Below are 27,215 nucleotides of genomic sequence, written 5' to 3'. Positions count from 1 at the left end.
GGGAGCTGGACCTAGTGGTTCGTTGCTACACAAACCAAACTACCAAATTGGAGGTAAGGTTCATAATGGCTGTAGTGTCTGCGATTTGTGTTTAGTAAAGTATTTTAAATGCCAAATGTAAAGATGATCAGGGCAGATTAAGGAAAGATTAAGCCTTCGTATGTACTCCTTCATCCTAAGCATGATAAGAAGCAAACGCGTTAGTTTTTCAAGTAGCCACCAAAGTAATGGCTGGTATTGTTAGCTTGCTTATCATCCTGTTTCGTGGTCTGTTGATAGACGAATTTCATAATGGCTAGCTTTGTATAAACGTTCACAAATAACGTCGGAATATTTGTTCCACACCCGCTTATTTAAAAATACTGCTTGCTACTCCCCTTCCATTCTTTTGTGTTGCATCCTTAGCTGAGGGCTAATGGAAGGGACTTGTTACCCAAATATTCAAAATCTGATTTTGTTACCATTACGATAACGGTTCTTCTTTAGTCGCTTGACAACTCTTAGCAGCAGTGGTCATAGTTTGCGGGATTGTTACGCGGAAGAGCTTTGCGTTCGTCTCTTCTTGGTTACCAATTTTGTCTTCCAGGTTAGCTCAATCAATTGCTGCTATGCTGCTACGCAAAAGTTTGTTGGATGCTTAAATTTAGAAGCTGTTAACATCGGTTCCGTATATTTCTGAATGGACTGCTAAACTGGCAACTAGTTACGTGACACCATGAGCTAAATGTTTCGTTTGTTTAATTAGCTATTTTAGGTGGCTGTTCAGCTGGGTTACAACTGGTAGCTAGCTAGCTAAATTTAGTCAACGAAAAACTAATTCAATAGACGATGGTGACAACTTCAATTCAGCGGAAGACAGTGACCCTGTGAATTATACCCTTACCTTAAAGACTTTGTCTGAAATGGCATTCCTTCAGACCGGTCAACATAGGAAGTGAATGTTTTATAGTATTTGTAAAAAGCCAGCATACACTTATCTCCCGAAAATCGCTGTGTGTGCGATGAACACTTGCCGCGAAATTTCTCAACAGTTATTATCTAGGAATTCATTGCCATTGACAAGGGTAGCATACCGAACAAATAAAAAATTAAAAAACAACACACAGTATTATGAGATGAGAGAACTATGTAATGTGTTTCTCTTTGTAGAAAAATATATGTTGTAAACATATATTTTTATGAACATATTTTGTGACTTTAACACAACTGGACCAGTTAGGCGCCTCATCAACGCTGTTATGCAAAGGCGCTGTTATACTGGACGCATTGGTCGCACAGCACGTGAGCTGTGACATCAACACAGCGCCATAACCGTTTATACTCGCGCTTGGGGTTCACTTGAGTGGCTGCAGTCATCTCCTAAATGATAGGTGTCGCTGCTGAGAAAAATTCAATCCATACAGCTGAAATGGCAGTAAGAGGACGTAAAAGAACGCAAAAGAAGTGGGCAAACAAGTTGTGCACAGAAATAGGCCTACCTGATAAAATCACAACAAACCCCTTGTTGATGCAACTAAAACCTGTTTCCATCAGCCAGTAGCCTATCATTTTACCATATACTGATCACTTCTTTCCAGTGAGTAAATTTCTTATGCGACTTAAAAGATTTGATGTGAAGTTTAAGCGTTAATTTGCATTGAATGGTTGGATGGAAACCCAGCTAGTGTTGTGACAGCATTTTATTGTGCGTTTGTTATGAGAGGGCATGCGTTTTACGCTACCTCTAGTTAAAGTGTGCTTGATGAATAGAAATGCAGCTATGGTGTATTGTGGTTTATTACATATCCTGTTGCAATGCAAACAAAGAACGGAGGATTGGACTGGCTTGGTTATTGAGTATGCTACAGTTGCGATAAGAGGGGTCTGTCATTCAGTTCAGCAGTAGGTTATAAAGAATGTGTAGGCTAGTTATGGACTGTGAAAGTCATGCCCGTTCACTTTTGCCGAGGTCCTTCCAAAAATGCAAAGATGGACCTGCTCACAGACTCCTGCCTCCAGCTCGCCCATTTTGCTATGCGCAACGTGCGGCAGGTTACAACAATTGAGAGGTGCATGACCAGCCAAAACGACACCAAAGCGCACCGCCTTGATGTCATTTTGACATCACTTTTGGCACGTCCCATCGTGTGCAAGGGTGGCAGCAGCGAGTATAAACTAGGCTTAATTCGGTGTGGTCCTCAGTTTGGCACACCATAGGCGCTTTCGGACCGAACAGTTCTGGGGTCTAATTCGATAGGAACTACCCCCTGTAGAGCTTCCCCTAGAACTACATTCGTTCTAGGGCCTTTTTTCTGTTTGCTTTCGCACCGCCAGTGGGAACGCTGAAGTGACGTAAGCCGGCCGAGGGTATAGCAGCTAAGAGCTGTTGTTTACGACTAACCAGGATAGCTGCACATTTTGAAGTACAAATTTAATGACTTTTAAGACCTTTTAAATACCTCCAAAAGGAAAAAAAGAACCATTACTGCGGCAAAAGAAATCGACAAACTAGACTACAGTATACGCAATGAGTTTTATTGAGTTTGAATGACAGAAATATTGATTGCACATGAGAGAACCTATAACTGCCTTCTAATTAACGAAAATAAAACTGTATGGCGATAGACCCAGTCCAATGGAAAAAATAATTTCCGAATGCATTTATGCATTTACCACCGCAGTAGCAGTGAATGACTTGATAGGCATAGTACATTTCGGGTGCTAGCATAGCGCTAGTGCCTGACCCTTGCTCGCGGCATCGTGGTTTTTTTTTTTTCCTTTTTCCCCGCGCAGCCCTAAAATTGTAAGCTGGATAAACACATTCTTATTTTAAGTTAAAATGCGGATCACAGCCACACAAGCGGACACACAAGCACCTACCGAAGCGGAGTGTACGCTACCTCTTCAATGCACAAATATACATTGGACGTTGCAAAATGGTCATTGTGGGGCGACATAAAATACTGGTAAAATAAAACATAAAACTATGTGCCCCCTCCTACAATTCCAGACATTTTGAGACATGAATATCAAAAGCTAAATGAAATACGTTCTAAGACTTTATATTTTGCACGGATCTTTAAAAATGGCGGTTGCAATCATCGTATACCTGCGTCTGGACCAATGGCTGTACACCTACGTCACAAGGTTCCTATTGCGCTGAGAAAGTACCTACCCTGAAGTAGGAGCTAAAAAAGCCCCTCAAAACAGCGTTCTAAGAACTATAATCGTTCTAAGTTCCTGTGGTGCGAACACGCGAAAAAGGGGGTACTTTCTCCAACAGTTCTAAGAACTATGGAAAAGTTCCTCCGGTGCGAAAGCGCCTCATGACGTATTCTGCTTTAATACGCGGAGTCACCAGAGCTAGAGTCACATGTGTGCATAATGTAGTACTACGTTAGCTCTATGTGAGTTCTGTGACATGCCCAGCTAATGAACTGCTCTTTACAGAAGCATAGGCTAGAGCATCCTTTATTAGCCCACAAGAAATGTTAGAAAATGTTTTCTTTTTTTGTTCCTGGTTTTGATGTCAACTAAATTATAAAATTCCTTGACACTTTCTTCTTTAAATGAATGAAACACAGACTTCACCTCAAACTATTTTCTCCTCATTGCAACAGTGCACCAATAGTGGGCAAACAAGAATAAGCTGCGCAGCTGTCTGTGATGATTGAAGTGCGTAATTAGTTTACTTATGTTAGGCTAGCTAATGGTAACTACAACAAGCAAGGCTCTTTTCTTTCTTTTTTTTTGTCATGCAAACATGTTCAGTAGGACTTCCTGCTGATGAAGTGTTGTGTACTTCCTCCTCTTTGTCCTAGATGTCAAGTTTTGAGAGTACCCATGCCACCAGACATTTTACCCCTCGGATTTCTGCATGAAATTAAATGCATAGTATTTGAAGTTGTCCATGTAATCAGTCCCCTGTGTATTTGGTGTGTACTGTTTTTGCGGTCTTTGCATTTTTTATGTGTGTCTTTTAAGTGTTGAAGAAATAGATTTTGTGAGCATTTAAGTACCTGATGGCCTAAGATCTTTTCTCTATCCCCCACTCAGGAACCCTCTCAGTGAGGAAGCTAGCTGACCTGTTGTACGCATAGGTATAGGCTAGATTACTACTACTTTAGTTTTTTTTTTTGTTTGTTTTTTTTAACTGTCACAGCAGGTTAGCTTGAGTGATGACTTTGGAGACAGTTTTTGCCCAAATTTGGCTAATCCAGTTACAATTTGCTAGCCTGAATGTACCTAAGCTGTTAAACATTAATTTGTCTTCTGCTGAACACACTACAAACGCTTTTACAGAAGTAAAAATAATGATTTACTAAATAAACTTGATTAATATTCAAGCCCTGTTAGTCAGTTTTTGTCATGGTTTGAACATGCACTTTGTGATACAAGTTTTGGCTCTAATATGTGGAGTATGGACGAAATAATGGAAACACTAAACAGTAAACAAATATCTAACAAGTGATTAGGAGTTTGGTCACTGTTTGCCCTTAGAACATCTTCAGACCCTCTTGGAATGCTGTTATACAGGTTTTGCACTTTGCTGAGTGGAATATTGTATCATTCTTTCAGAAGGAACTGTGTTTTGGGCTGTGAAGGTAGAAATTCCATGTTCCAAATCTTCATGGGAAGCTTCCATGATGTTGTGATTGTGTTATCATTTCAGAATATGGAAAGATTTTGAGGACATGGTTTGGAAGATAAGGTCTAGGCCTAAGTGATCAGATCAAATCTTTTCATACTCGTCAGTTATTCAACCATTCTGAGTAGTTCCTTGCCTTAGTGACTTCCATGAGATGGTCCACCACCATCTTTGACAGTGGTAACAGGTTGAAGGCCTTTTGCTTTCTGCAACAGTAAATCTATCTGGTTGTTGGAAAGATACTAAAAGATGCCTCATCACACATTGAGACTTTTCATCTCTCAAGGATGCTGGATTTGTGCTTCGTCAGATTTTGTACTTAACAGAGTTATGCATTTTTGTGTACTGACTTAACTGTGGTTAAAAGTGGACTCTGAGTAGCAGCTTTACCATACAACCTAATTTTGTGATTCATAACATGCCACTGTCTGGTATAGATAGGTTAAAGTTAATGGTTCACCGCGAATATTAGGATGAATATTAATGTAATTTAGCTGTAGCCTAATCAAAACTTTGCTTGAGAATCTGAAGCCAGTTAAAATGCAGTTACTCTAGACGACTTCTGGAACTTAGAAGGTTTCTACGTTCCTTCTATCGCATTAACATACATTAAACAACAACATTTAATGTTACCAGTTCAATAACACTCTTCAGATTCTAGTATCTTGTAGATAACTCAGTTCCTGGATGACCACTGTAACAGATCTAATCTCCATCACGTATGGACTGTTTGTGCGCATGAACTCTTTATACAAAAGGACTGGTTTACACGCACTAGCATACACATTCACATTCACAGTATAACATGGACTGAATGCAAACTCTTATTGGATTGTAAGCAAAAACTTTATTGATCATTGTCATTGGACTCTATCGATTAAGTTGGCCAATGATTCAATTTGTCATTACACTATCTCCATGTTACTGTTAAACTGCTATGTTAGGCTATGTTGTATTGTCTTTATATAGGTGTTGAATCTAAGTTGTGTGATTGTAAGATCTGTTGCTTAGGCTACCTGTTTGATATTTCCCGGGTGTGAGAATTGCGTCAGTGACGTAAAGGAAACCCGTATGTCACAGACTTAGGCATTTTAAAGTAAAAGTCCTGTGAATTGCACAGGTAGTCCACCTGCATCATATCCTGTTTTAAACCATAAAAGTCTTCCACTTTGGTTTAGACAGGGGTTGTTTTGAGTAGGTGTGCAAATTCTGTGCTAGAGTGATACAATAATTGGAAAAGCTATCGCAGGCTTTGTCTTGTTTTCTCCCTGCAAGAATTCTGGAAATAGTGTATATTCTTTATTTTGGTTTGGTTTTCCTTTTTCTTTATTTTTACTTGTGTGTTTGGCACATAAATAAATTCACTGGGTGATCATCCCCTAACCACCAGCTTGACTCCTGCTGCCTCTTCGCCTAAGATGGCTCTGCCACAACCACATTCAGTAAACCAGGGAATGATAACATCTACTCAGAGTACAGAAACGTGAATATCAGCATCTATAAAAACAATCAAATTCAAATAGCATAGAATGAATTTATTGTTGAATGGAATGGACGTAGGATGGAGCTACGGTACATTTGTTACGTACACACTAGAGCTGGGTGATATGGCCAGAAATGTTATCACGATTAAAAATTTCATAACAGTCGATATCGATAATTATCGCGACAAATGTCAAATCAAGTTAAGGCAGATTTTTGCTCCTGAGTGAAAGTTGAAGAAACGAGATGGTTAACAGTGTTTCCGCTGGTAACATTTCTCCGTGGCAGCCCGCCATACCAAAATCTTTGCCACCACGACAATAAAAAATCAATCCAACCAATCATCTAATCCAACACCTTGGTTACTCATCCAGGAAGCCTGAATCCCGCATCCATCCCCGTGTATGCATTATGGAATTCTGTTGGTAAACGGCACTAATAGGCCATGTTACATTGTCATTTAGCGGACAGTCTTATAAATCTGTAATAAAGTGAGCTTACTTAGGTAGGCCATTTTCCCAGGAAAAGAAAAACAGACGGTGTAGGTAAACAGAGCAGGCATTTAGTTAGATGGGGTCGACGACGCATCTCTCTCATCGCTCTCTTAGGTCCAAGCTGGGTTAGTTTAACTCTTATCCTGGCTCTCTTCCAGGAAGTCTGGAGAGGACCCAGATTGGCCTAATACTCCAAGGTTCAAGCCTTGGTTTTACCATACTTCACATGTTAGCCTAAGTTTCTAATACGAAATTACTGGGTAAAATATGTAAATAAAAATATTTGTAAGGAATGATTTTCATAGTAATGGTCTGATGTCTGCATTTTTCAGTAGTAGTACACCCTCCCCCAGTCACACTGCCCCCATGCCAAACCTCTTGAGCCACAGGAAACACTGGGTAATTTGTGGTGTTAAACTACTCTTTACGGTCAGAACATGACAAACACTTGCCAAACAGCGGAACGTTTTACAAATCTGAGCTAGAACATCCAAAACAATTATAATGCTAAAATCTTTTTCCAGCATGAAAATGTTTTTCAGTTGCTTTCCCTCAACAAAATAAATATCTTAATAGAAAAATTAAGGACTGCAGTGTGATTATAGCACACATGTAAGGTGGCTCAGGCTGCAAAGTTTTAAAGGGTAATGTCAGTAAATAAAACAATAAATAGACAAAGGTAGCTTGTACAAAGGTAGCTTGTATCTGGGGCCAAGGACTCTTGATAAGCTTCTTGAATCCCTCATTTTTGACAGTGCTAATGCGAACAATGTCTTTTGCAATGCAATTGCATTTGTGATGTTTCTATGTTTTCGTTTTTTTGTCATAAGGTATGGTGCTGGAAAATGCTGATATGATTATTTGCTGCGGGGCCATTGCATTGGGTACTGGCCTGGTACTTGTCAAGGGTCCACTAATTTAACAACACTCGTTTGTGACTGTAATTTCTTTTTGTGCGATCTAACGGATGATATTGTTTCAAATGATGTAACAGGTTTGTGGTGTTGCCTGTCTTTGATGGCATGTGTCTTCGGCACAGTTTGCAGTGCACGCTGCTCTGTTTTTTGTCGGATTGTAAATAGCCAAAATATCTCCAAACCACTGAAGTTGAGTGACCTTTCTTTTCAACGATGTCTTTGTCCTTCGAACTGGTGATGGGCACTGCTTTTTCTTCAGTGTCGCTCATTTCGCTTATTTTGCTTATTCCGCTCCAGCTACAAGCCTGTCAGCCACTATGTCTATAAACAATACTACATGCTGGCCTGAATTTATACCTCTCACGTGCAGCCTAAGTTGCACATTGCATACCTCTATTCCTGCAACATGACTGGCAGTTTGTGATTCATTTCTGTACAAGCTATCTAAGCATGGAAACTAATTATATCAAACATTTGTTATATTTCTATTGAGGAAAATTATATTGCAATAATTGTTATCATTTTATCGCTCAGCCCTGCGACACACAAACTTTTAGGCTAAACAGATGAACTAACTAGTAACAGACTGTAAGTGACTTATCCTCACCACATTTAGAATACAGCTGCATACTGTATGAAATATGGAACAGTGGCTACTCTGTACACAGGCATGTTTAACTATAAAGAGGCTGTACAGTGTTTCCTGCAAGTCTAGAATATGCTTGTTGTGGTAGCCGGTGGAAAGGGCCAGCATTATCTGCTGGCACAGAAATGGTCTAATACATGTGACAAACAACATGTATGACCTTTAACACAATATTGTGATTTGTTGAATATTTCTATTAATTTCTCATAATATATTTCACAATATATTTTTGACCTGAAAACCAGACCCTTGATTTTAAATTAACTATACAGAAATTAGATGCAGAATATATTTAGCCTAGTGCTGAAAGAAAGATAAAATTGACATATCCTGTTCATGGTTGAAAAATCTCTGTCAGTTTATACTGGCGACGGGGATGACCAGACCTGCTGCAGCTAGAAGGTAGAGGTTTGGGTCAGTTTCTGCCCATTCGTCATTTTCACTTGCCAATAGCTGCATGATCTGAATTTGTGTCTTATCCTTCAGAGGTTAGCCAAGGTACAGCAAAAGACCAAACAGTGTAATTGAAACATTTACAGATATCAAAACAAGGAATTCTGACAGACGAGACAAATCAATTCAGATCATGTTAATTTAGATAATTTACCAACCTTAAATGATCCTGATAGTACATGCTGCTTGTAAGAGGTCCACTCGTGCAAAACTGTGGTCTTCTGTCCTGGGAGGAATTTCTTTGTCAGCACTCTCACTACTTGTGCTAGCAGCTTCACTGACAAACTGGAATTGAGAACAACCAGTAGTCCACATTGATGGAAGCATTCTGAGTCATAGTTGTGGCAAGTGTAAAAGTCACTTGCATCTGTGCAGTCTTTGTGTGCCCAGGTTTTACAGGACCAGCACTGGAGCCAGACCTCCCTTGACCTGGAGTAGGTGTCCAGGCACACGGTGCAGAATTTATCCTCATCAGATGAGTCCTGAAATTCTTTTTTCTCTCAGCTTTAGACCTGCTTTTCTCAGCCTCCAATTATTTTTTTTCATGGGAGCGTCTGTAAGGACAGTGGTTTCTCTTCTTTTCCTCCCCTTTGTGGTCTGCTTTCTTGGTCCAGCTTTTGGATGTGGATGGATGGACCTGGGTGAAAAGGTCGTATCCATAGCAGAGGATGATGGCTCAGGCTTAGGCTCAGGCTCAGGCTCAGGCTCAGGCTCAGGCTCAGGCTCCACACATGGTGTGACAGGGGAGGATGCTGCAAGTGACATAGAAGATGCCACCAGTGCCACAGTGGGTTAAACAATGAACTCTTAACTCCCTGCACTCCCAAGCAGTTTCCCCAGCCATGTTTTCACCTCATGTGAAGTAGCCTGACTGCTAGTTTGAAACATGTAGTTATTTCTGTTTTCAGCTTACAAAGCAGTGATTCTAATAATACTTGTTTGGATTCCTAGATGTTTGATCTCAGGACAGTATGCAAAAAATAGTTGTGTTTTTACCTTTCTGGTAACTTTCTCTGGGAGTTTCAGATGTGACTCCTTTTTTGTAAGCAAGAAGACAATCTAACTGAGCATGTGCAGGGTGAGTGTAATCATTCTAGCTTGTTTCTGGTTGGAGGAATTCAAGCTGTTACAACCATCCCATGTTACAGCTGTCCCTGGTCTCCATTACGGGTCAGTTAAGTGTTCTTTTGTTACATACGGATTGCAAACAAGAGAAGGAATGTAACCTCAAGTGGGGGGAATGCAAATGGCACCTGTGGCACTGTCTGAGCTTAGTTCACTACAGGGTGCTGTCTTATAAGGTTATCTGGTCTTCATAGCACTTAGGCTAACACTCAACATGTGATCAAATGGACTGGATGAAGTTGCAACAACTTGTCGAACCTGGTGTTTGATAGGTGTTATGGGAAACTGCTGTACCTTTGGTGTGTGCTGGTCCCGAACCCAGTGAGGCCTGAGGCAATAAGACAGAAATAAGCATCAAAGGAAAAGGGACATTGAAAGAGATGGGGGGGGGGGGGGGGGTTTAAAGAAGGGTACAAAGAAGGGGTGAGTTTACACAGCTGCAACATGGTAATTACTTGAGAAGCAATAAAATGTTAATAAATGTCTCTCTACCGATGATGGTTTTGTGGTAATTTTTTAGGCAGCTGAATGACAGTTTTTAGCAGCTGTTTTGTCGAATGTCCGAAATCCGTAATGGTGAGCTTAGTCTACTGTTCCTCTTTTCTAAAGCAGTTTTTCAGTTTTGTTTTCCACAAATGCTGTCATGATTTCTGAATCTTTCCACTGTCATATTAAGTAGTTTTGCAGATTTTGTGACAAGTTTAGGCAAATTCCATTCCAAATTTTATACAGGATGTCTCACAAACATCAGTCAGTCACCTAAACAAAACTCTTATGTTCACCATACCTTTTGCGAAATTCAGAAATCACATTGGAAATTTATTGCATCTGAACAGCTGCTCAGTAAATGGAAGTCTGAAAGAATATTGTGCTCTATCAAATTTTGGCACAGGCGCAATCTGTTTATAATTCCTCAACATTTTGATAATTGGAAGACACACTGAACATTTTTTGTTGAACAGCTATAAATCATCTGGATGAACTGTTGAGTTTGAGTAAAATCTAGTAATGTTTCCAGTGTCACTCACATAACCAATATGTCAAATTGCTTGTTTTTGTCCTGGAACTGCATCCCATTGTACTCGATGTGAATTTACCTAGTCTAATTGAAGGCTACATTCCTAGAGGGTGCTGACTTCAAGTGAGCAAAGATGTTGGTTACAGACAGTAATTTTTTTGTAACGTTGCAGCCATAAATGTGCAGTCTCTATCTTTATTAGTAAGCTAGACAGCAGTGTAAGCAGCTTAAATATGTGGTCTCTCAGTAATTTTTTCTAGTGAAACCATCAAAACCATCACCACAAATCAGTTTAGCCACAATACTCCAGTTGCGCACTGCAGTGTCAGCCATTTATATACTGTTTAGTTAGAATTCGTCCATCAATCAGTTAGGCTAACTGGTTGGCCTGAAGTATGAGTGGGCAGAAGGTGGCCTGTTTGATATTCCATATGGCAAAGTGCGTTACATACAGGAATATAGGCTACGTGAGGTGCATATAAATATTTATTCAAAAAAGAGCTCTGAATTAATGTGAATAAGAGATGCCATAGCGAACCTTTTTTCAGTTAACCTTTGAGGATATTAAGGGCTGTGAGTTCATAAGGGCCTGGTTTGTTACAATATTGGAGTATTGCACAGATCTTTGATTGGAATGATAGTGGAGCTACTTTGTCTAATCTTCAAATCTGGAACAGATGATGTTCAGACTAAGCCTCACAAAAGTTATCAGATGCATTATTGATTATTGAAAGCATTCGTCTGTTACAGCTAGGGCTGAACGATTTGGATAAAATATCTAATTGCGATTTTCCTCAGAGATATTCCAATTGTGATTTGGGTGGCCCATGGCCTAATGGTTAGAAGCAGGCTTGTGACCAAAAGGTGACTGGTTTGATTCCTAGGACTGGCAAGAAAAATATCCACAGCTGAAGTGCCCTTGGGCAAGGCACTTGGCGCAAGGCACTTGGCTCCCAACTGCCCCCCGGACGCAGGTGTGCTGCCCACTGCTCCTGCACCTAGTGGTTGTGTGCGCTTGCTACTGGTGTGTACGGATGGGTTGAATGCAGAGGTCAAATTCACTGCTCACAGTGTATGTGTGCGATCTCTGAGATGTACATCTGAGATGTACATTTGCAATATAAGTTAAGGTCAAGCTTCAGTTCAGTATTCTCTGTGTAATAGATTTAAAACATAAGATGGAGCATTACCACATGAGCCACCATAAAAATATTAACTGCTCTATATTCTAATGCAAGGATGAGAACTTATAGATATGAATTGCTTCCAACATATATTCATTACATTTTTTTAAACTGGCATAGAACATAGAACAAGCAAACATAGAACCATTATCACAAAAGCTGTGACTGTTAAGTTAAATCAGTAAAGTAATAATAATAAAAAAATAAAACAATTCCAATAAGAAAATAATAGGACCTTTCTGTAAGCAATCACTGACACTGAAATAGATAGGTCATTCACTTATGGTTCAGGAGCAGCATCTAAATATTGCAGAATCTGTAATCAAAAGAATGTTATTTACCGATATCCAGCACTGAGTTGACTTGTGATGTTGTGACTGTTCCACAACAGGCCTTGCACAATACCTTCTTTTGTTGCACATCTGCCGTCTCAAAACCAAAATACTCCCATACTACCGATGTGCTGCTTTTCTTCTTCTGGCTCAACGGAGGCCATTTTTCTGCACCATGAATGTAACTTTTTCTTTGGGTTTCATGTGTTTGATGTTGGTGGGTGTATATGCAGTCTCCTTGGGTCACCTCTGATTGGTGAGCAGGACTGGTACATGAGGAGCACGGCACTTCTGATTGGTGAGCATGACTGTCACACAAGGAGGACACGACAGTTTAAACCCTGGGTCAGATGCGCTGCATAATGTATATCCTAAATCACAGCCATGGCAATTTGCTAATCGCAGTATTTCAAATTTTGATTTGAAATCAATTAATCGTTCAGCCCAAGTCACAACCAATCGGTGGCGAAGTTCCCGTATGACTCTTTTGAGCCATTTGAGGGAAATTCAAAAATGAGGTAATGCTGGTTTCCTTGGGTCAAGCTGAGTTCATTGCATTCAATGACGTCAACTTCCGCCATATTGGATTTTCTGCAATTTTGGATTTTATAAAAAAAAGTGTTTTTTCACTGCTCCATGGACAAACTTTGTCCAGTCTTCATCAAATTTGTCACAGATGATCTTCAGACTTACCAAAGTTAGCACATGGATGTTTGATTTTCCAAAGTATTCGACCATAACAGCCAATCGAAACTGGCAGCAAAACTGCCAAACAGGAGGTGAGCCCATGTCTCAGCAACGCTATGATGTTTGTACACCAAACTTGGTCGACTGACTCAAGATCCTGCCTAAAGGGAGTCCAGTCAAATTTGCCCTATTGTACCTTTTAGGTGCACTATAATAAGAAAAAACATGTTTTTGCTCATTACTCTTCGTATATTTGGTCTTAAGTCATGATTGTTATTTGTAGTCATGCCTCTTTTATATATGTAATTATATTTAATGCAAATATGCAAAGTACAAAATATGCAAATCCAGAGCATATGAATGAGAGTCCCAATGAATATTCCACACCTCTGACACATGGAAGAAACCCCAATGTTAAGCTTGTTTAGTCTATGAGAAGTGTAATATGTTTTGTGTAAGATGCTATATTGAATTTGTCTGTTTGGTGGATATCAATACAGACTGTGTTCTCTCTGAAAGTACACCAGTCCTCATCTTCATAAGAACACTCCAGGTCAGATTCCCATTTTTGTTTTATCAAAGATTTATTGTATGCTGGGAGGTTATTATTAAGAGTACTGTATATGGAAGATGTTAAACCCTTGGTATCAAGCAACTGTGCTTAAAATGGGGACTCCTCAGGTATGTTAGGGAATGATCCCGATGACTGACTTCTAATCCAATGTCTGATTTGTAGGTACTTGCAATAAATATGTCTTGTTAAGTCAAATAATTCAGATAATTGGAGGAAACAAGCAAATATACCATTAATATACAAATCTCCAATTGTTTTGATACCTTTCCTAATCCAACTTTGAAAAACACTGTCAACAATAGGACTTGGGATGTTAGGATCGTCCTTAAAAGGAGTGTTCACAAGTAACCTAACGATGTATTTAGACCCAGAAATGCATGAGATTCCCGCCATGCACCAAAGGTACCCAAAAGAAACAGATTTTTTTGTTATCACAGAAAGCTTCTTTCTTGAACCCAGGAAAGGGATAATTGTTAGTGGGGTAGTTTTCATTTTGTGTTGTTCTATTGAGACCCATCTCACATCACTGTTCTTTTAATGCAACCAGATCCACAACAAACAGAACTGAGAAGCTAGGTAGTAACATATGAAATTTGGGAGATATAATCCACCTTTAGCATAAGGTGCCTTAAGTGTGGTGAACTTGACTCTTGGGGTATTGTTATGTCATAAAAATGTAGATATTGCTTTTTTGAGGTCTTTAAAAAATGCATAGGAATCTTCAAAGGGATACAATGAAATAAATAGACGAATTTGGGAGATATATTCATTTTAATTGTGTTGATTCTACCAATGAATGACAGTGGTAAGTCCATCCACCACTGAAGCTCCATTTTAGTTTGGTCCTGCAGCTTCACATAGCTTTCTTGATAGATTTTACCAAAGGAACCACCAACATTAATACCCAGGTATTTAAAGCCACCGGGGCACAAGGATTCGAAGGGATTTCTGATATCGTTGTCCAGTACGTTGATTGGAAAGGCCTCACTTTTTGAATAATTTATCTTATAACCTGAGACTGCACTGTATTCCTTAAGAAGCTGAAATGATGGGGAAGAGAATTAGTTGGAAATAATAAGAGATTGTCTGCATAGAGAGAGAGGTTGTGCTCATACGCCAAATGTTATGCCAGTGATGGATGGGTTTGAATGGATAGCAATGGCTAGTGGTTCAATGGCAAGGGAGAATAATCCAGGTGAGCGCGGACATCCCTGCCTACATTCCCTAGAGAGTGTGAAGGCATCCGACACAACTCCATTTGTCAAAATTTGAGCCTTAGGGACATTAGAGTGTCTTGATATATTGAGTAAATGTGTCCCCAAAATTCTTAGCTTCAAAGGTCTGCCAAAGGAATCTTGGTTCTATTCTATCGCCTTCTCTGTGTCCATTGATAGTCACCATGGGATGTTCTAATTTTTGTGCGGCATCTATTATATGAAACAGTTGGTGCATGTTATCTGCTCCCTGCCTATTTTTGACAAATCCGGTTTGTCAAAATCGTAAAGCAATTATTTTGGGTAAAACCTTATAGTCAGAGTTCAGCAAACTAAGGGACCTATAGGAGTGGGGTAGGGGCGGCACGGTGGCGCAGTGGGTAGCGCTGTCACCTCACAGCAAGAAGGTCTCGGGTTCAATTCCCGGCCAGGCAGCCAGGATTCTTTCTGTGTAGAGTTTGCATGTTCTCCCCGTGGCAAGAAGGTCTCAGGTTTGACTCCCGGCCCGGCGGCCAGGGTCCTTTCTGTGTGAACTGCGAGGGTTTTCTCCGGAAGCTCCGGTTTCCTCCCACAGTCCAAAGACATGCAGGTTAGGTGAACTGGAGACTAAATTGCCGTTAGGTAGGTATGTGTGTGTGTGAGAGTGTGTTTGTCTGTGTGTCTGCCCTGTGATGGACTGGCGACCTGTCCAGGGTGTTTCCCCGCCTTTCGCCCTATGAGCTGGGATAGGCTCCAACACCCCCCACGACCTTAATCAGGATAAGCGGCTTAGATAATGAGTGAGTGGTTTGGGTACCAATGTTATTGTCGCAACCTCTAATGAATACAGCAATGCTTGATTTTCTAATGCTTCCTTAATCATGTTGGTGAGAGGAGTCAGTAATTTTTTTGGAAAATGTTTTGAAGAATTCAATCAGGAATCTGTCTGGTCCCGGCGCCATATTATTCGATAATGAGTTGATGACAAGAAGCACCTCTCCCTCAGATATTTCAACATCAAGGAGGTCTTTATCTGTTGTATTAATCTTGGGGAGAGGTAATCAATCCAAAAACTTTTCAGTATTTTCAGTGTCATGCTCAGTTTCATACAGTTTAGTAATATTTTCTGAATTCCAAATTAATATCTTCTGGCTCTTCCACGCATCTACCATTCTCTGTTTTAATGGAGTGGATATATTTTTCAGAATCTTCCTTTTTAAGCTGTCATGCAAGAAGATTGTTTGTTTTGTTGCCAAATTCGTAACAGTGATATTTTGTCCTTGCCATAGCTGCTTCAGCTTTACTGGTGCATAAGTTGTCGTATGAGACCCATTTTTGAGTTAAAGTATTAAGAAATTCAGGGGTTTTTGTCATGGCATGGTCATGTTCCAATATTCTAATATCATTTTCTAATGAGGGTAATGTTTCCCTCCTTACTTTATTTTTATATGCCCCATATGACATGATGGTGCCCTCTCATGTATGCCTTAACATTGGAGCGAGAAGAGGAATTCAAGTTGGTTTCCAGGTATAAATTAATATGAGTATTCATAAAAGTAGTAAATTCTGGATCTTTCAGCAAGTAACCCCTGAATCTCTATCTATGAGAGGCAGACTTAGGTGGACCCAACTCTGTCTTCAACTTTATCGTCTAAGTAGGAGCAAGTTTTAATTCTGGATGAAATAGTCTGAGGTCAAAAACATCAATTCTTGAATAGGTGTTGTGAATGCTAGAATAAATTGAATAATCTTTTTGGTTGGGATGGCGTGATCGCCATATCACTTAATCCCAATTCTTTCATTTCTTGATTTAGGGCTACTGCTGATTTAGGCTAGATAGTGAGAGTGATTTTAGGTGAAGTCCATGGGTTTAAAACCAGGTTAAAGTCCCCTCCAACTATGCAATGACCTAATTCTGGACATAAACTTTAGTATTACGATTACTGGATGTGATGAAACAAATATAAATTGGAGACCATACACAACCCCAGAAAGAACCCACCCTGTAAGAAATCCCCAAACAAAAAATATAGGGTAGGCTACCATACTTCAAAACTGGTTGGGTAGCCTCAACAGTTGCTAGTAAATAGAATTATTATCAAACCCTATAAGAGAACAATTTTACAACATGATGTAAAAAAAAAGAATCAGGTAAGTTGTATATTGACCAGTAACAGAACATTAAGGCCAAATACTAAGGTCAGCCTATCAAATAACTAAATAATGATGGCTTTGAGTATATCAATTTAGAGATCCTTAATGACTATGTATGCCTTTGACTGTTAGATCACTGCCTCCAAACAATGAATAGTGAAAACACCCTCTGCAAATTTGAATAGTCAGATATGAATGTTCCATTTTTATTAGCCATAGGTGACATGGCGAGTCCTTGTCAAAAGACCCCACTATTCCCTCTTCATCTCGGTGAGGAAAGTTTCAACTTCGGATGCTGTCGAGAGGTGTTTGAATCCTCCTTTATGTCTGTTCTGCAGTTTAGCCGAATCACGGTTAGCATATTCAATGTTTTTCTCCTGGAGTTTCCTCTTAACTTTGAATCTCAATGCTATAGTCTGTAAAAGAAAATTCGCTTTTTATCAAGGTACACTTCCCCCTTCTCTCTGACTAATGTGAGTACCTTGTCTTTTTCCCTGTAGTTAAGAATTTTGCGATGATGGGTCTAATCCAGTGTGAGGGTTTTCCCAAGCAGTGCACTCTCTCCAGGGTAATCAGGAATGCGAAATTGTCGTTACCTAGCAGTTGTGGGATGAGACATACCAAAGGCATATTTGCCTTTTTATACCACACAAATTTAACTTGCACGTAAAGTTGCAACAGTATAGGATTTTCACAGTATGATGACCGTCTCAGAAAATATCACGGTATCGTGGTATACGGTATTTCACAGTTATCAGTTACAATGATGCTTAAAGGAATGAAAACAGAAGGTTTTTTTTTTTCTTGTTGAACAAACACTTTATTATAGTTGAAACTTGAAACAAATTTTTAATGCAAGTATGTGTAAAAAATCTCCCGTTTGAAACTAAATAAATAAATGAAAGTTGTACATCTCTCGTTTGAACAAAAGAAATTGGAAGAAACAAGGTGCAGGATGTTTTAAAAAAAGAAATCTCTTAGAAATAAATAAATCAAACTGAATTTCCTTTTGAACAACATAAATGGGAGAGAAAAAAGTGCCTTTTTGTTACTGTTTTCCTGAGATCAGATCATCATAGCAGCATGTATTTCTTGATTTCCTTTCATGCCAGATTATGATCAAGAAATGGAAGCATGGTGACAATGTCTCCGCTTGTACTGAACATCCTCTCTGAAGGCACACTTGTGGCAGTGATACAGAGATACCTCCTGGACACATTTGCCAAGAGAGGCATTGCTTCAGCATGCATTTTCCCACCAAGCCAGAGGGTCAGTGTTAGTGCAATGGTAGGAAGAGACGTGTACATCTTCACCTCAGACAGTACCTTTTCATGGAAGCTGTCATTTCCTGAGGTTGCATTGTTCTGCCTGGATGAAATGGCACCACAGACAGATTTTCCTCTTTCCTCTTAGTGGTGGTGGTGGTGCTGCTGTTTCCCTCTCCTGCCTCATTTTCTTTCCGTTCTGCTTGAGGCTGTTCTCTGCATGGAGACACTGCTGTTGCAAGATTCATGGCTTTTTCCATGCATCCCTCAACTGTATTATCCAGGTTTTTACAGAAGCTTCCCTTAAATTGGGCTTCCACAAAGCAGGAGATTTGTAGCACTCGTTCCACCCGCTCTGTGTATCTCACTTCTAGCAAGTCCTCCCCCAATACTTGCTACATCTGTCTGGTGAATAGAAGAGAGCAGCAGCGTCACTGTCTTTTGGCATTGGCTGCCATGTACTCCTCTTGCCAGCCAGTACTGCGCAGACAGCCTTTTGCTGCTCCAGGAACCTGGAGAGCATCTCAAAAGTTAATCTCCACCTTGTTATCACATCATGAATTAGGGCATGCTCAGGGAGTTCCAGGTCTGCCTTTTTTTTCTTCTTTTTCCAACACCAAGAAAATCCCTGAATCAAGTGTCAGGCATGATCTGACTGCAGATTCTACCCTTTGGATCTTCAAGACTTTGTTAAAGGCCAAATTTGAATTGTGGCCAAAACAAGTGAGTCAAACATAAGGGAACTCTAAAAAGGCCTTCATATTTTTGTCTGTGGTAACTCCACACAGACTTTCCTTTGGAATTTTCCAATCCTGGAGCATGTTTTCAAACATTTGAGATGTTTTCTGAGGTGTGGTCTTCCAGGGGAAAATGGCACTTACGCTGCCAGTCTGAGGAGAGGTAGTAGACTATAAAACTTATCAGTGATTCCCCTCCTACACTACTGCTGGTCCACAGGTCTGTGGTGGCTGAATACCACACAGCTTCCTTCAGCTGTTCTTCAGCACTGGCTGTCACCTCTTTCATTAGTGGCAAAGTATGTTCACCTTGATGGCACCTTGTACATTGGGACTGCCTTCTTCATCAGGTGAGAAAGCCAGGTTATTCCACTACTCTTAAGGGTGTGTCCTTGGCAATAAAATACTCTACAGCATGACTCAGTTCTTTGGCTTGTTTCGATGTGGTATCTAACTTAATTCCCTTTGCAAGTGACTGTGTGACAGATGGTTGAGTTGGACCAGGGGGTGAAAAATAGCATGTAACTAACATGTTATAAAACTGAAGCATGTTAGTCTACATATTAGCACCCGCTTGAGGAAATATTCACATCCTTTAAGTAAAAGTGCTAGTACCACACTAAAAGTACTCTGTTACTCTGTTTCAATGCAAGTCCTGCATTGAAAATGTTAAGTACGTAAGTATTATTGTGAAAACGTACTTAAAAGTACTCAATGCAGAAAAATGTCCTCTGTGACTGTTACAATATGTAATAGTATATCATTAGATTATTATTATTATTACTCCTGCATTAATGTAAAAGCAGGATTTTACTGTTGTAGTTGATTGAGGTGGTGCTCTTTTGAACTATTTTGTATCCAGCTGCAATTAATGATTATTTTCATTATGGATTAATTTTCTGATTAATTTCTCCATTTAGAGATTGATTGATTGGTTTGTAAAAATTCTGAAAATAGTGAGAAATGCCGTTACAAGTGCTCTAAATAATTATCAGAATAGTTGCCAATTTATTGTAGGTGCGCGACAGCGCATCCAGACTGATCCTGTATGTACCTTTAACTCACACACGCACTCACTTATGTCAGCCAGCTGAGCCAGGAAAGTCTGTGTTTCTTTATAGGGTTAGGTCAGGGTCGGGGTCAGTGTGTGTCTGTTTGTAAGTCAGAGGTTGGCGAACAGACAGACAGTGCAGATGTAGCCGGGAGTCGGGATGTGGAAAATTGTTTCGACCGCGCATTTTATTAGTGGTGTTTAAACGTTCACACGTTTTTTCATTAAGGATTGACGTTATGAACGGGACACATACTTTGATTTGCACGGAAGGATGGTGTTCTTGAAGATGGGTGAACATGTTTGTGTTTCTTCTTTAGCAGCCACTTTGCGTCCACATTTTTTGCAAACTGGATATCCGTTCTCAAGGACAACCCCACATTCATTTTTGGAATATCCAAAGTAATCCCATGCCGCTGATTTTAATTTCTTTTTCGGGGGATGGAGATGGTGATATCAGTCTCGCTTCTCTCTCTGAAACTGATGCACTGCTGTGACCCTACTTGCACGGGAGCTGCTGAAGTAACTGACAAGTAAGAATACAACCATCAAGACACAGCTAGCCAGCACAGTAACAGAATAATGCAAATGTGTTTTGATGCAGGTCTTGACTATTTGATAGAAATGTGTGATGGATATCAAATCCAAGTATAAAGTCATAGAAGATGCATTTAAGCCTCCAAATAGGAAGTGTCTGAAGTCAACCATGTAGCTGTAGAATATCAGAGGCAAATGTGCCAAAGAGGAATGAGTCATGTCTGCATAACACATTTAACACTACTGGTGAAACTCTACATTGGGTTTTTTTTATCCAATTGATTATAACTATACAGATGCGCTTCCCCCCTCTCTAAGGCCAACCACAGACCTCATGCTTCAAACTGTAAACTTGCCTCGATCATTTGGTCACATGTGGTTTGCATTCCAAAAATGACACTGTATATTTCAGGGTGACATGGGAGTGGATTTTCACTCCTGTCCCATCCCACTCCCACAAAAATACTCCTGTCTCGTCCCAACAGAATAAAAAAAAAAATCCTGTCCCGTCCTAATCCCTGGAACAATGGCAGACCAGTTAGACATTTTTGTGAGGAACTTTTCAACTTCCCAGAAAAAAAAAATTAAAATAAGAGCAGAAAGACTGTACCCTCAACATACCCCAGAGGGTGGGCTTGACAGGTATAGAGGGTTTTGCACTATTTTCTACTTTACACATCTTACAGTGTACAGAGTTTTAACATCACTCTCGACTCTTAGGAACTTTTTTGAAACTTTAGCCTTGCCCAAAAGCTCTGTCAGTGTGATACATGGATCTTTGTCCTTTACTCTGCGTTGCAACACTGTCTTCCCCCAATCTCCATTGTTGGTAATGGCATTTTTTTGGTGGCTGCACCATGCATCGTCAATCCACACACAACATGGACTGGTCAGGTGGCTGCCTGCAACCAGCCACCAGAGCAGACAGAAGAGAATAAAAAAGACAACAGAACAACTGGCATTATGTTCAAAATGAAGATACCATATTTATTTTATTTATATTACTGCATATTTATGTGTAAAAATTGACCTATTACTATTGTGAATCCCGTCCAACCGATAGAATTTTTTACTGTCCCGTCCCAGTCACCTGATGAATAGTGAAACTGACTCCCATCCCGTGGGAATTCCCCGGAATCCTGTGACCCACAGGATTCCTGAAAAAATCTTAGCATTTATCATCTGATTTTTGGATATATCTGCCAATACACATTACTGTTTGATGTTTCAGTTTGCACTTCAAGATCTAGGAAAGTGAAGAAATTAGTTACTTGTTTGTTAGTATCTTTTATCCTGCTCATTGCAGTGTGATCCTGTAAAATGTCAGCACACTGCTTACTGCCATAGAAGTCGTATGTGCTTTGTGCTTCCTATTACATTTATGAAGACACAGATGCTTATTCTTACACCCAAGGTTAAACTTCTGAAAAGGAATTGATGCTGCAGAGGATTAGAGAAAGGGTTATGCAGGCATTCTGACTGTTGTACACTTTTTCTCCATGCTGGAAGAACAAAGAATGACCAATGACTTGTCCTAAACTGAGTGAAGATCAGATGAGCGGAGGAGTTGTAAGAGATTTTCTCATTGGGTCATCCAAGGCCATTTGTTGTGCATGTTTCTAGAAAGAGTCTGAGCATACAATCAGACTGCACCACTGAACCCAGGATACCCAGTGTGTGTTTACCGACCTGTGCCCATGAATCCTATCAAAATATTTGAAAGACTGAAGCTCAGAATTTGTGGTGTGGTCTGAATATACCTTCTCTAGGAATGTACAGTTGAAGTCATCTGTAGATACAAAAGCAGCCATTGCAGGGGAGTCTTACTGTTTTAATGTGACAAGGAAAATATAGGATGGATGTGTGATCCAGGGCTCAAATCATATTCAGTTTTTTCATGCAATACCAATGATATTTGAAGAACAAAATGGACCAATTACTGATGAATGTATTGGTGTGTCTGCATAACAGATTTGTCACTGAAAATGTATGAAAAACATACACCTGGTGAATTATGTTTACAGTTCAAGAAGGTTTTAAACAGAAAAATATTTAACAGATTATAACACTTGCTCTACCAAATTCAGTAAAACAACATTTCTTCAACTACCTCTGTGTAATTTTGCCACAGTCCTGTCATTGCATAATCCTCTATTCCTGAGCTTATATGATCACTGCAAACACCAGTGCTAACAGTGCAAAAAAATAAAAAAAGATGTAAAGTATACACCTGCCACTGGTCAGTATCCTCACTTGTGACTCACTTGTGTCAAGTGAGCGGGTTGCTGGTAATTAACATTACAGTCAATGACATGTTTCAGACTGGGTTGCTTTAAAATACTAAGTTGTGCAAACTTGTATAAAACTTGCAGTTTTATAGAGGTTTCTGTTTCATAGAGGGACACTCTAGCTAACTAACTGAAACTCAACTCCTGAGTTGTGGTCTGTGTCACGGTGCCTATTTTCAGTCATAGCCCTTTTAAAATGCATTTCTGCTAACAGTCACAGTTTCCTGCACTGCATGAAGAAGCACACAGTTGAGCCAGGAAATGCATTGTTTGTTTGAAGGCATAACACAGCAGGAACGTCATTGCGACGCCACATTCAAACCATGTGATGGTTCGTGTATGTGGAACACAGTATTGAGCTATTAGTATAACTGAAAACCAGTATGTGGAAGCCCTGTTAGTTGTTTCATGTGGACATTTTACCCGATCCAGGTGTATCTTCACTGCTAACACAAGCATAAGAAGACTTAACTGAGTCTCCCTATAATTTTTGCTAATATTAAGTAAGAACAGTGACATTGCTTCCATTCATATTTGATAGGGAAAGAATATGACCCAGCCAGTTATTTATCAACTACCATGATGTTTTATTTAGCAAACAAACAAGTTGTTTACTATGTTGACAGTAGATTCAAGTGGCAGTGTTAAATGCACCCACAGTCACCCCAGTGTTTACAGATAAACACCTGGAGATCAGGAGGCTGAAAGTGTTGATGAATTTTATAATCACAGGCATCTATCCCTGTGGCATACTTTTTTTTTTTTTTTAAGTTTTATATGCACAGTTTCCATCGATAGCAGTCAATAAATTCAGCACATCCCAGTATATCAGTCAGGTTCCTGTGTAATGAGGCTTGTTACCATGACAACAGTGTCAGTATAATTTTTGCAATCCTCAGCTGACCAGAAGCATATACAAACCAAATTGAGCAGACTGAATGGACTAAATAGTTCTGGTTGAGGGGAATGTCAGGACTTTTCAGTCCGTCTCTCTGGTCCCTTCTGTGATACACCCGTCACCTCTCTCTATTGGTCAGTCCAAACTAATGTGTGATATGTCAGTCACAGAGTGTGAAACTGACATTATTTTATGACTTCCTCATTCTCAGGATGAATGTTTCAGCATGGAAGGGATGATGGGTTAATGCAGTGTCTGGCCTGAAGTGACATCTTTGGTCACCCTCTAGAGAGGGCACTTATCACCCATTCAACCATTCAATTCAAAAGTTTACAGGTACCTGTATACCTGTGGGTGTGTGTTTGTGTTAGGGCTAGGTGACACCCAAAAATCAGTGTAATCTAATGTTTGGATGTTAACATTATTTGTGGTGTAAATCAGAACCTGGTGTTTTTTGTTTTGTTTGTTTTTTTAATTCAGTAAGAGATGCATTAGTAGTCCATCAGTTGTTCTTTTTATTTGACACTGGTGCCATTTGTGGAGAGCTTGGTTGTCAAAGACACACATTTTAATCATCATCATGCATATGACTCATTTAGAGTTGGATTGTATTGCTTGTACTTTGGCTCAGCTAACATAAGTTGTTTCTTGAAGTAATGCTTCTTCTGTCCAGTCAGACATTTTAAATCTAAACCTTGTCCACAAGTTAGAGGCATTTCTGTTCTGAAGTAAATGTGTGTCCTTGCATTAATGTGGACTGAGTGTTCCCACCTCGCTCTCACTGCCCTTCCACTGTTTCAGGCTCAGGAAGTTTCAGTTTATTTACGTGAAGTTTGTTATTGTCAGATTTTCTTCTATTATTCTTTTGCAGTGTTTCTCATTTCTGCTCCTGGGAATGACTGTTTTGTACATTATTGGACTTTCTAAGCTTTCACACTCCACTGACAGGCTGGGCTGCTGGTTCTTTAGTAAATTTATATTCATGTATATGTCACTGCAAGCTAGGGGGTTCTTCTTTTTGGAAAATAAGTTTTAGTAGTTCATTTCTTAAAAAAAAAAAACTATTTACAATGTTCTGCATTGTGATTTTTTTCCTTTAAATCATAATCAAAGTCTTAGTTATAGTCTTATCAAGTTATAGTTGGAAAAAGAAAATCTTCAAAAATAATGCCCAATTTGTGGATCAAGGAACTTTCTGATGCTCTGAAACACTGGGGTAAGGCTTATGTCAAATTGTCCACAACATCTGTAACTGAAGCTGCTGTAAATGGTACGCTGTTCAATCGACTGGATTTGTTAAATTAAGTAGTACAGGATATCCAGGCTGTCTGGCTGGTTGAACAGTTAGTTTTGGATTACATAATGACATTGTACTTACATCAGGTCAGTAGTATACTGCTACCACCCAGGATTTTGATGTAGACAGTATTATTTCTACTGTAAGGTGTGTTCTGATTAGTGTTATTGCACTCTTCACCCCTGATCAGAGCAGCAAAGCAAACAGGAACAATTGCCCATGATGGCCCTGTTTTAATATTCTCTTCAATCTCACAGGACTTTTGATGAATCAGCTGAAGCCTTCATCACACCTGAGGGCTTGCCATGAGTTGTGAAGAACAAGCTGGGGAGAGGGCTGTTCTCTCCTGGTCCAGGTTTGCCACAGCTGGACAGACTGCTCTTGAGGAGGCCCTGAGAGTGTTTAACCCTTTATCAAAGGACCTTCTGGACACCGAGAGGCAAATGGTGTCCTTCCTTCAGGAACTTAGAGAGGAAGGCCACAGGCCCACTGTCCTTAGGAGCAAAGACGTATACGGATACAAATCCTGCACAGCACACCCCCTCAAAGTCCCAAAGGTACAGAAAGCTTTTAAGAAGCGAGGGAAGAAACCTCTAATCAAGAAAAAGGACATCAATTACACTCTGCTTAATTCAACAGCTGAAGTCATCTTAAAAAATCAACCTAAGATCCTCCTGACCAATCTATCTGTAGACTCTATTAAACAGACTGTCATGGCTGCGAAATCGACAGTAACACCTGAAGAATCTAGTCAGGCACAGCAGTGCTTGAAATTAACAAGCATAAAGGGACTTTCTGGGGGCCACACAGCAAGACTGCAGATTCACTGTGTGAACTCTGAGGGGACAGCCAAGTCCAATTCACCGCGCCCCCCTTCTTTGTCGGGGATACCTCACCCGCATTCGGAAAGTGCCAGTCAGACATCGAGAGTAGTCGCTTTAGATAACAAAAGCGCTGTGTCTTGTCCAGCCAAAGTGGATGTTACCCTTATTGGTGACTCTGCACCTGCTATTTGTCAAAATGACATTGGTATGAAAGAGAGTAGCAATTACAAAAAGGTCCAGATGATGCTGGGAGAATTGGGGGAAATGAGTAGTGGTGTGGATTGGAGGGACAGCGACTCAATTAGAAGGCTGAAATGCCAAGGCTTAGGTGGATCTCAGTCCATGTTATTAATGAACAGTCAAGGGGTATCTCGACTAAATGGAAACGGCTTACACTTGAAAGTAATCAAAGTGGACGAGTCCTTCAGTATGGAAGAAGTGAGGAGGAAGGCACAAAAGATCTTACAAGTGAATTTGTCCCCTGTGATAAAGATTCAGCCGCTCACTGCTCACTCTGTATAGACTCTTGCATGAGATCTACAGTGATTTAACAAAAAGCATCTGTTTTTTTTTTGTTTTGTTTTTGTTTTTTGTAGTACCGCACTGCTGGGGGCTGTCCCATTATTTGTATTTATGCGGATGAGAATACTGTAATGACATACTCTTCTTATCCCATGTTAAGCACCGCTGAACAATGACTGTCCAGCCCATGTCCCAAAAAAAGGGATCTTTGCGATGTTTGAAGTTTGTCTGTTTTCTTTTTTTTTCTCTCTTGAGAGGGAAGAGGATGGGCACTACCCTTTTCAGTGCCTTTTTTTCCTTTCCTTTTTTCATTTTTTGTTTCTTGCATCTGAGGAAAGTTACTCTGCAGTGTGTTTCATTACTATGCAGTGTTCACAGAATCTGTATGAATAGAACATGAATTGGCTGCCTCATAACATAAATTCCAAGGCATAAGCCTTTATTTGTTCTTGTTAAGTACATACTGCTGTTGAGTTGTTAGGCACTACCTTATTTATAAGTTGTAATTTTAAAGAGGTTTCTCTATCCTTGGATGCCTGTAAAATAAAAATATATTTGAGTTTTGGACTTCCTTGTTTTGTAATATGTGAGTCTTAAAGCATAGACTTCTCAACATTTTATTTGTACTTGTATGTGTTTGCAGATCGGCACTTTTATGGATTCCTTTTGAGAGCAAAATAAAAAGGCCTTAGTTTTCTGGACTGAATAAATAGTAGGGGCTCATGCCCTACCTCACCTGACCCTGTTTATTGTCTGTTGTCAAACTGTGAGCCATTTTCAGTTGGGATCATTTTTTTCTCAACAATGTGAACCGTTCATGTTTATCACCTGATTGACAGCTTTGATTTGGCAGGATTTACTGATTTGCATAAATAGTTTCTCTTTTTCACATAATTTTGCCATGCTTTGT

General features: G+C 39.8%; 1 protein-coding gene across 1 annotated transcript; it reads left to right on the top strand.

The window, feature by feature from the left end:
• Nucleotides 1–26,330, top strand: ccdc71 (coiled-coil domain containing 71). The gene is made up of 2 exons (XM_030778632.1): nt 1–53; nt 25,217–26,330. The coding sequence occupies exon 2, from the start codon at nt 25,265–25,267 to the stop codon at nt 26,303–26,305; it is 1,041 nt and encodes a 346-aa protein (XP_030634492.1). The 5' UTR covers nt 1–53; nt 25,217–25,264; the 3' UTR covers nt 26,306–26,330.
• The last annotated feature ends 885 nt before the right edge of the window (nt 26,331–27,215 follow it).

The sequence above is a fragment of the Chanos chanos genome, chromosome 6 (genome assembly GCF_902362185.1).
Source record: "Chanos chanos chromosome 6, fChaCha1.1, whole genome shotgun sequence".
Classification (NCBI taxonomy): Eukaryota; Metazoa; Chordata; class Actinopteri; order Gonorynchiformes; family Chanidae; genus Chanos; species Chanos chanos.
This window is presented reverse-complemented; position numbering and strand designations above follow the sequence as displayed.

Excerpts from the sequence above, each read along its gene's own strand:
- ccdc71 (XM_030778632.1), top strand. The coding sequence starts at position 25,265 with ATGAGTTGTGAAGAACAAGCTGGGGAGAGGGCTGTTCTCTCCTGGTCC.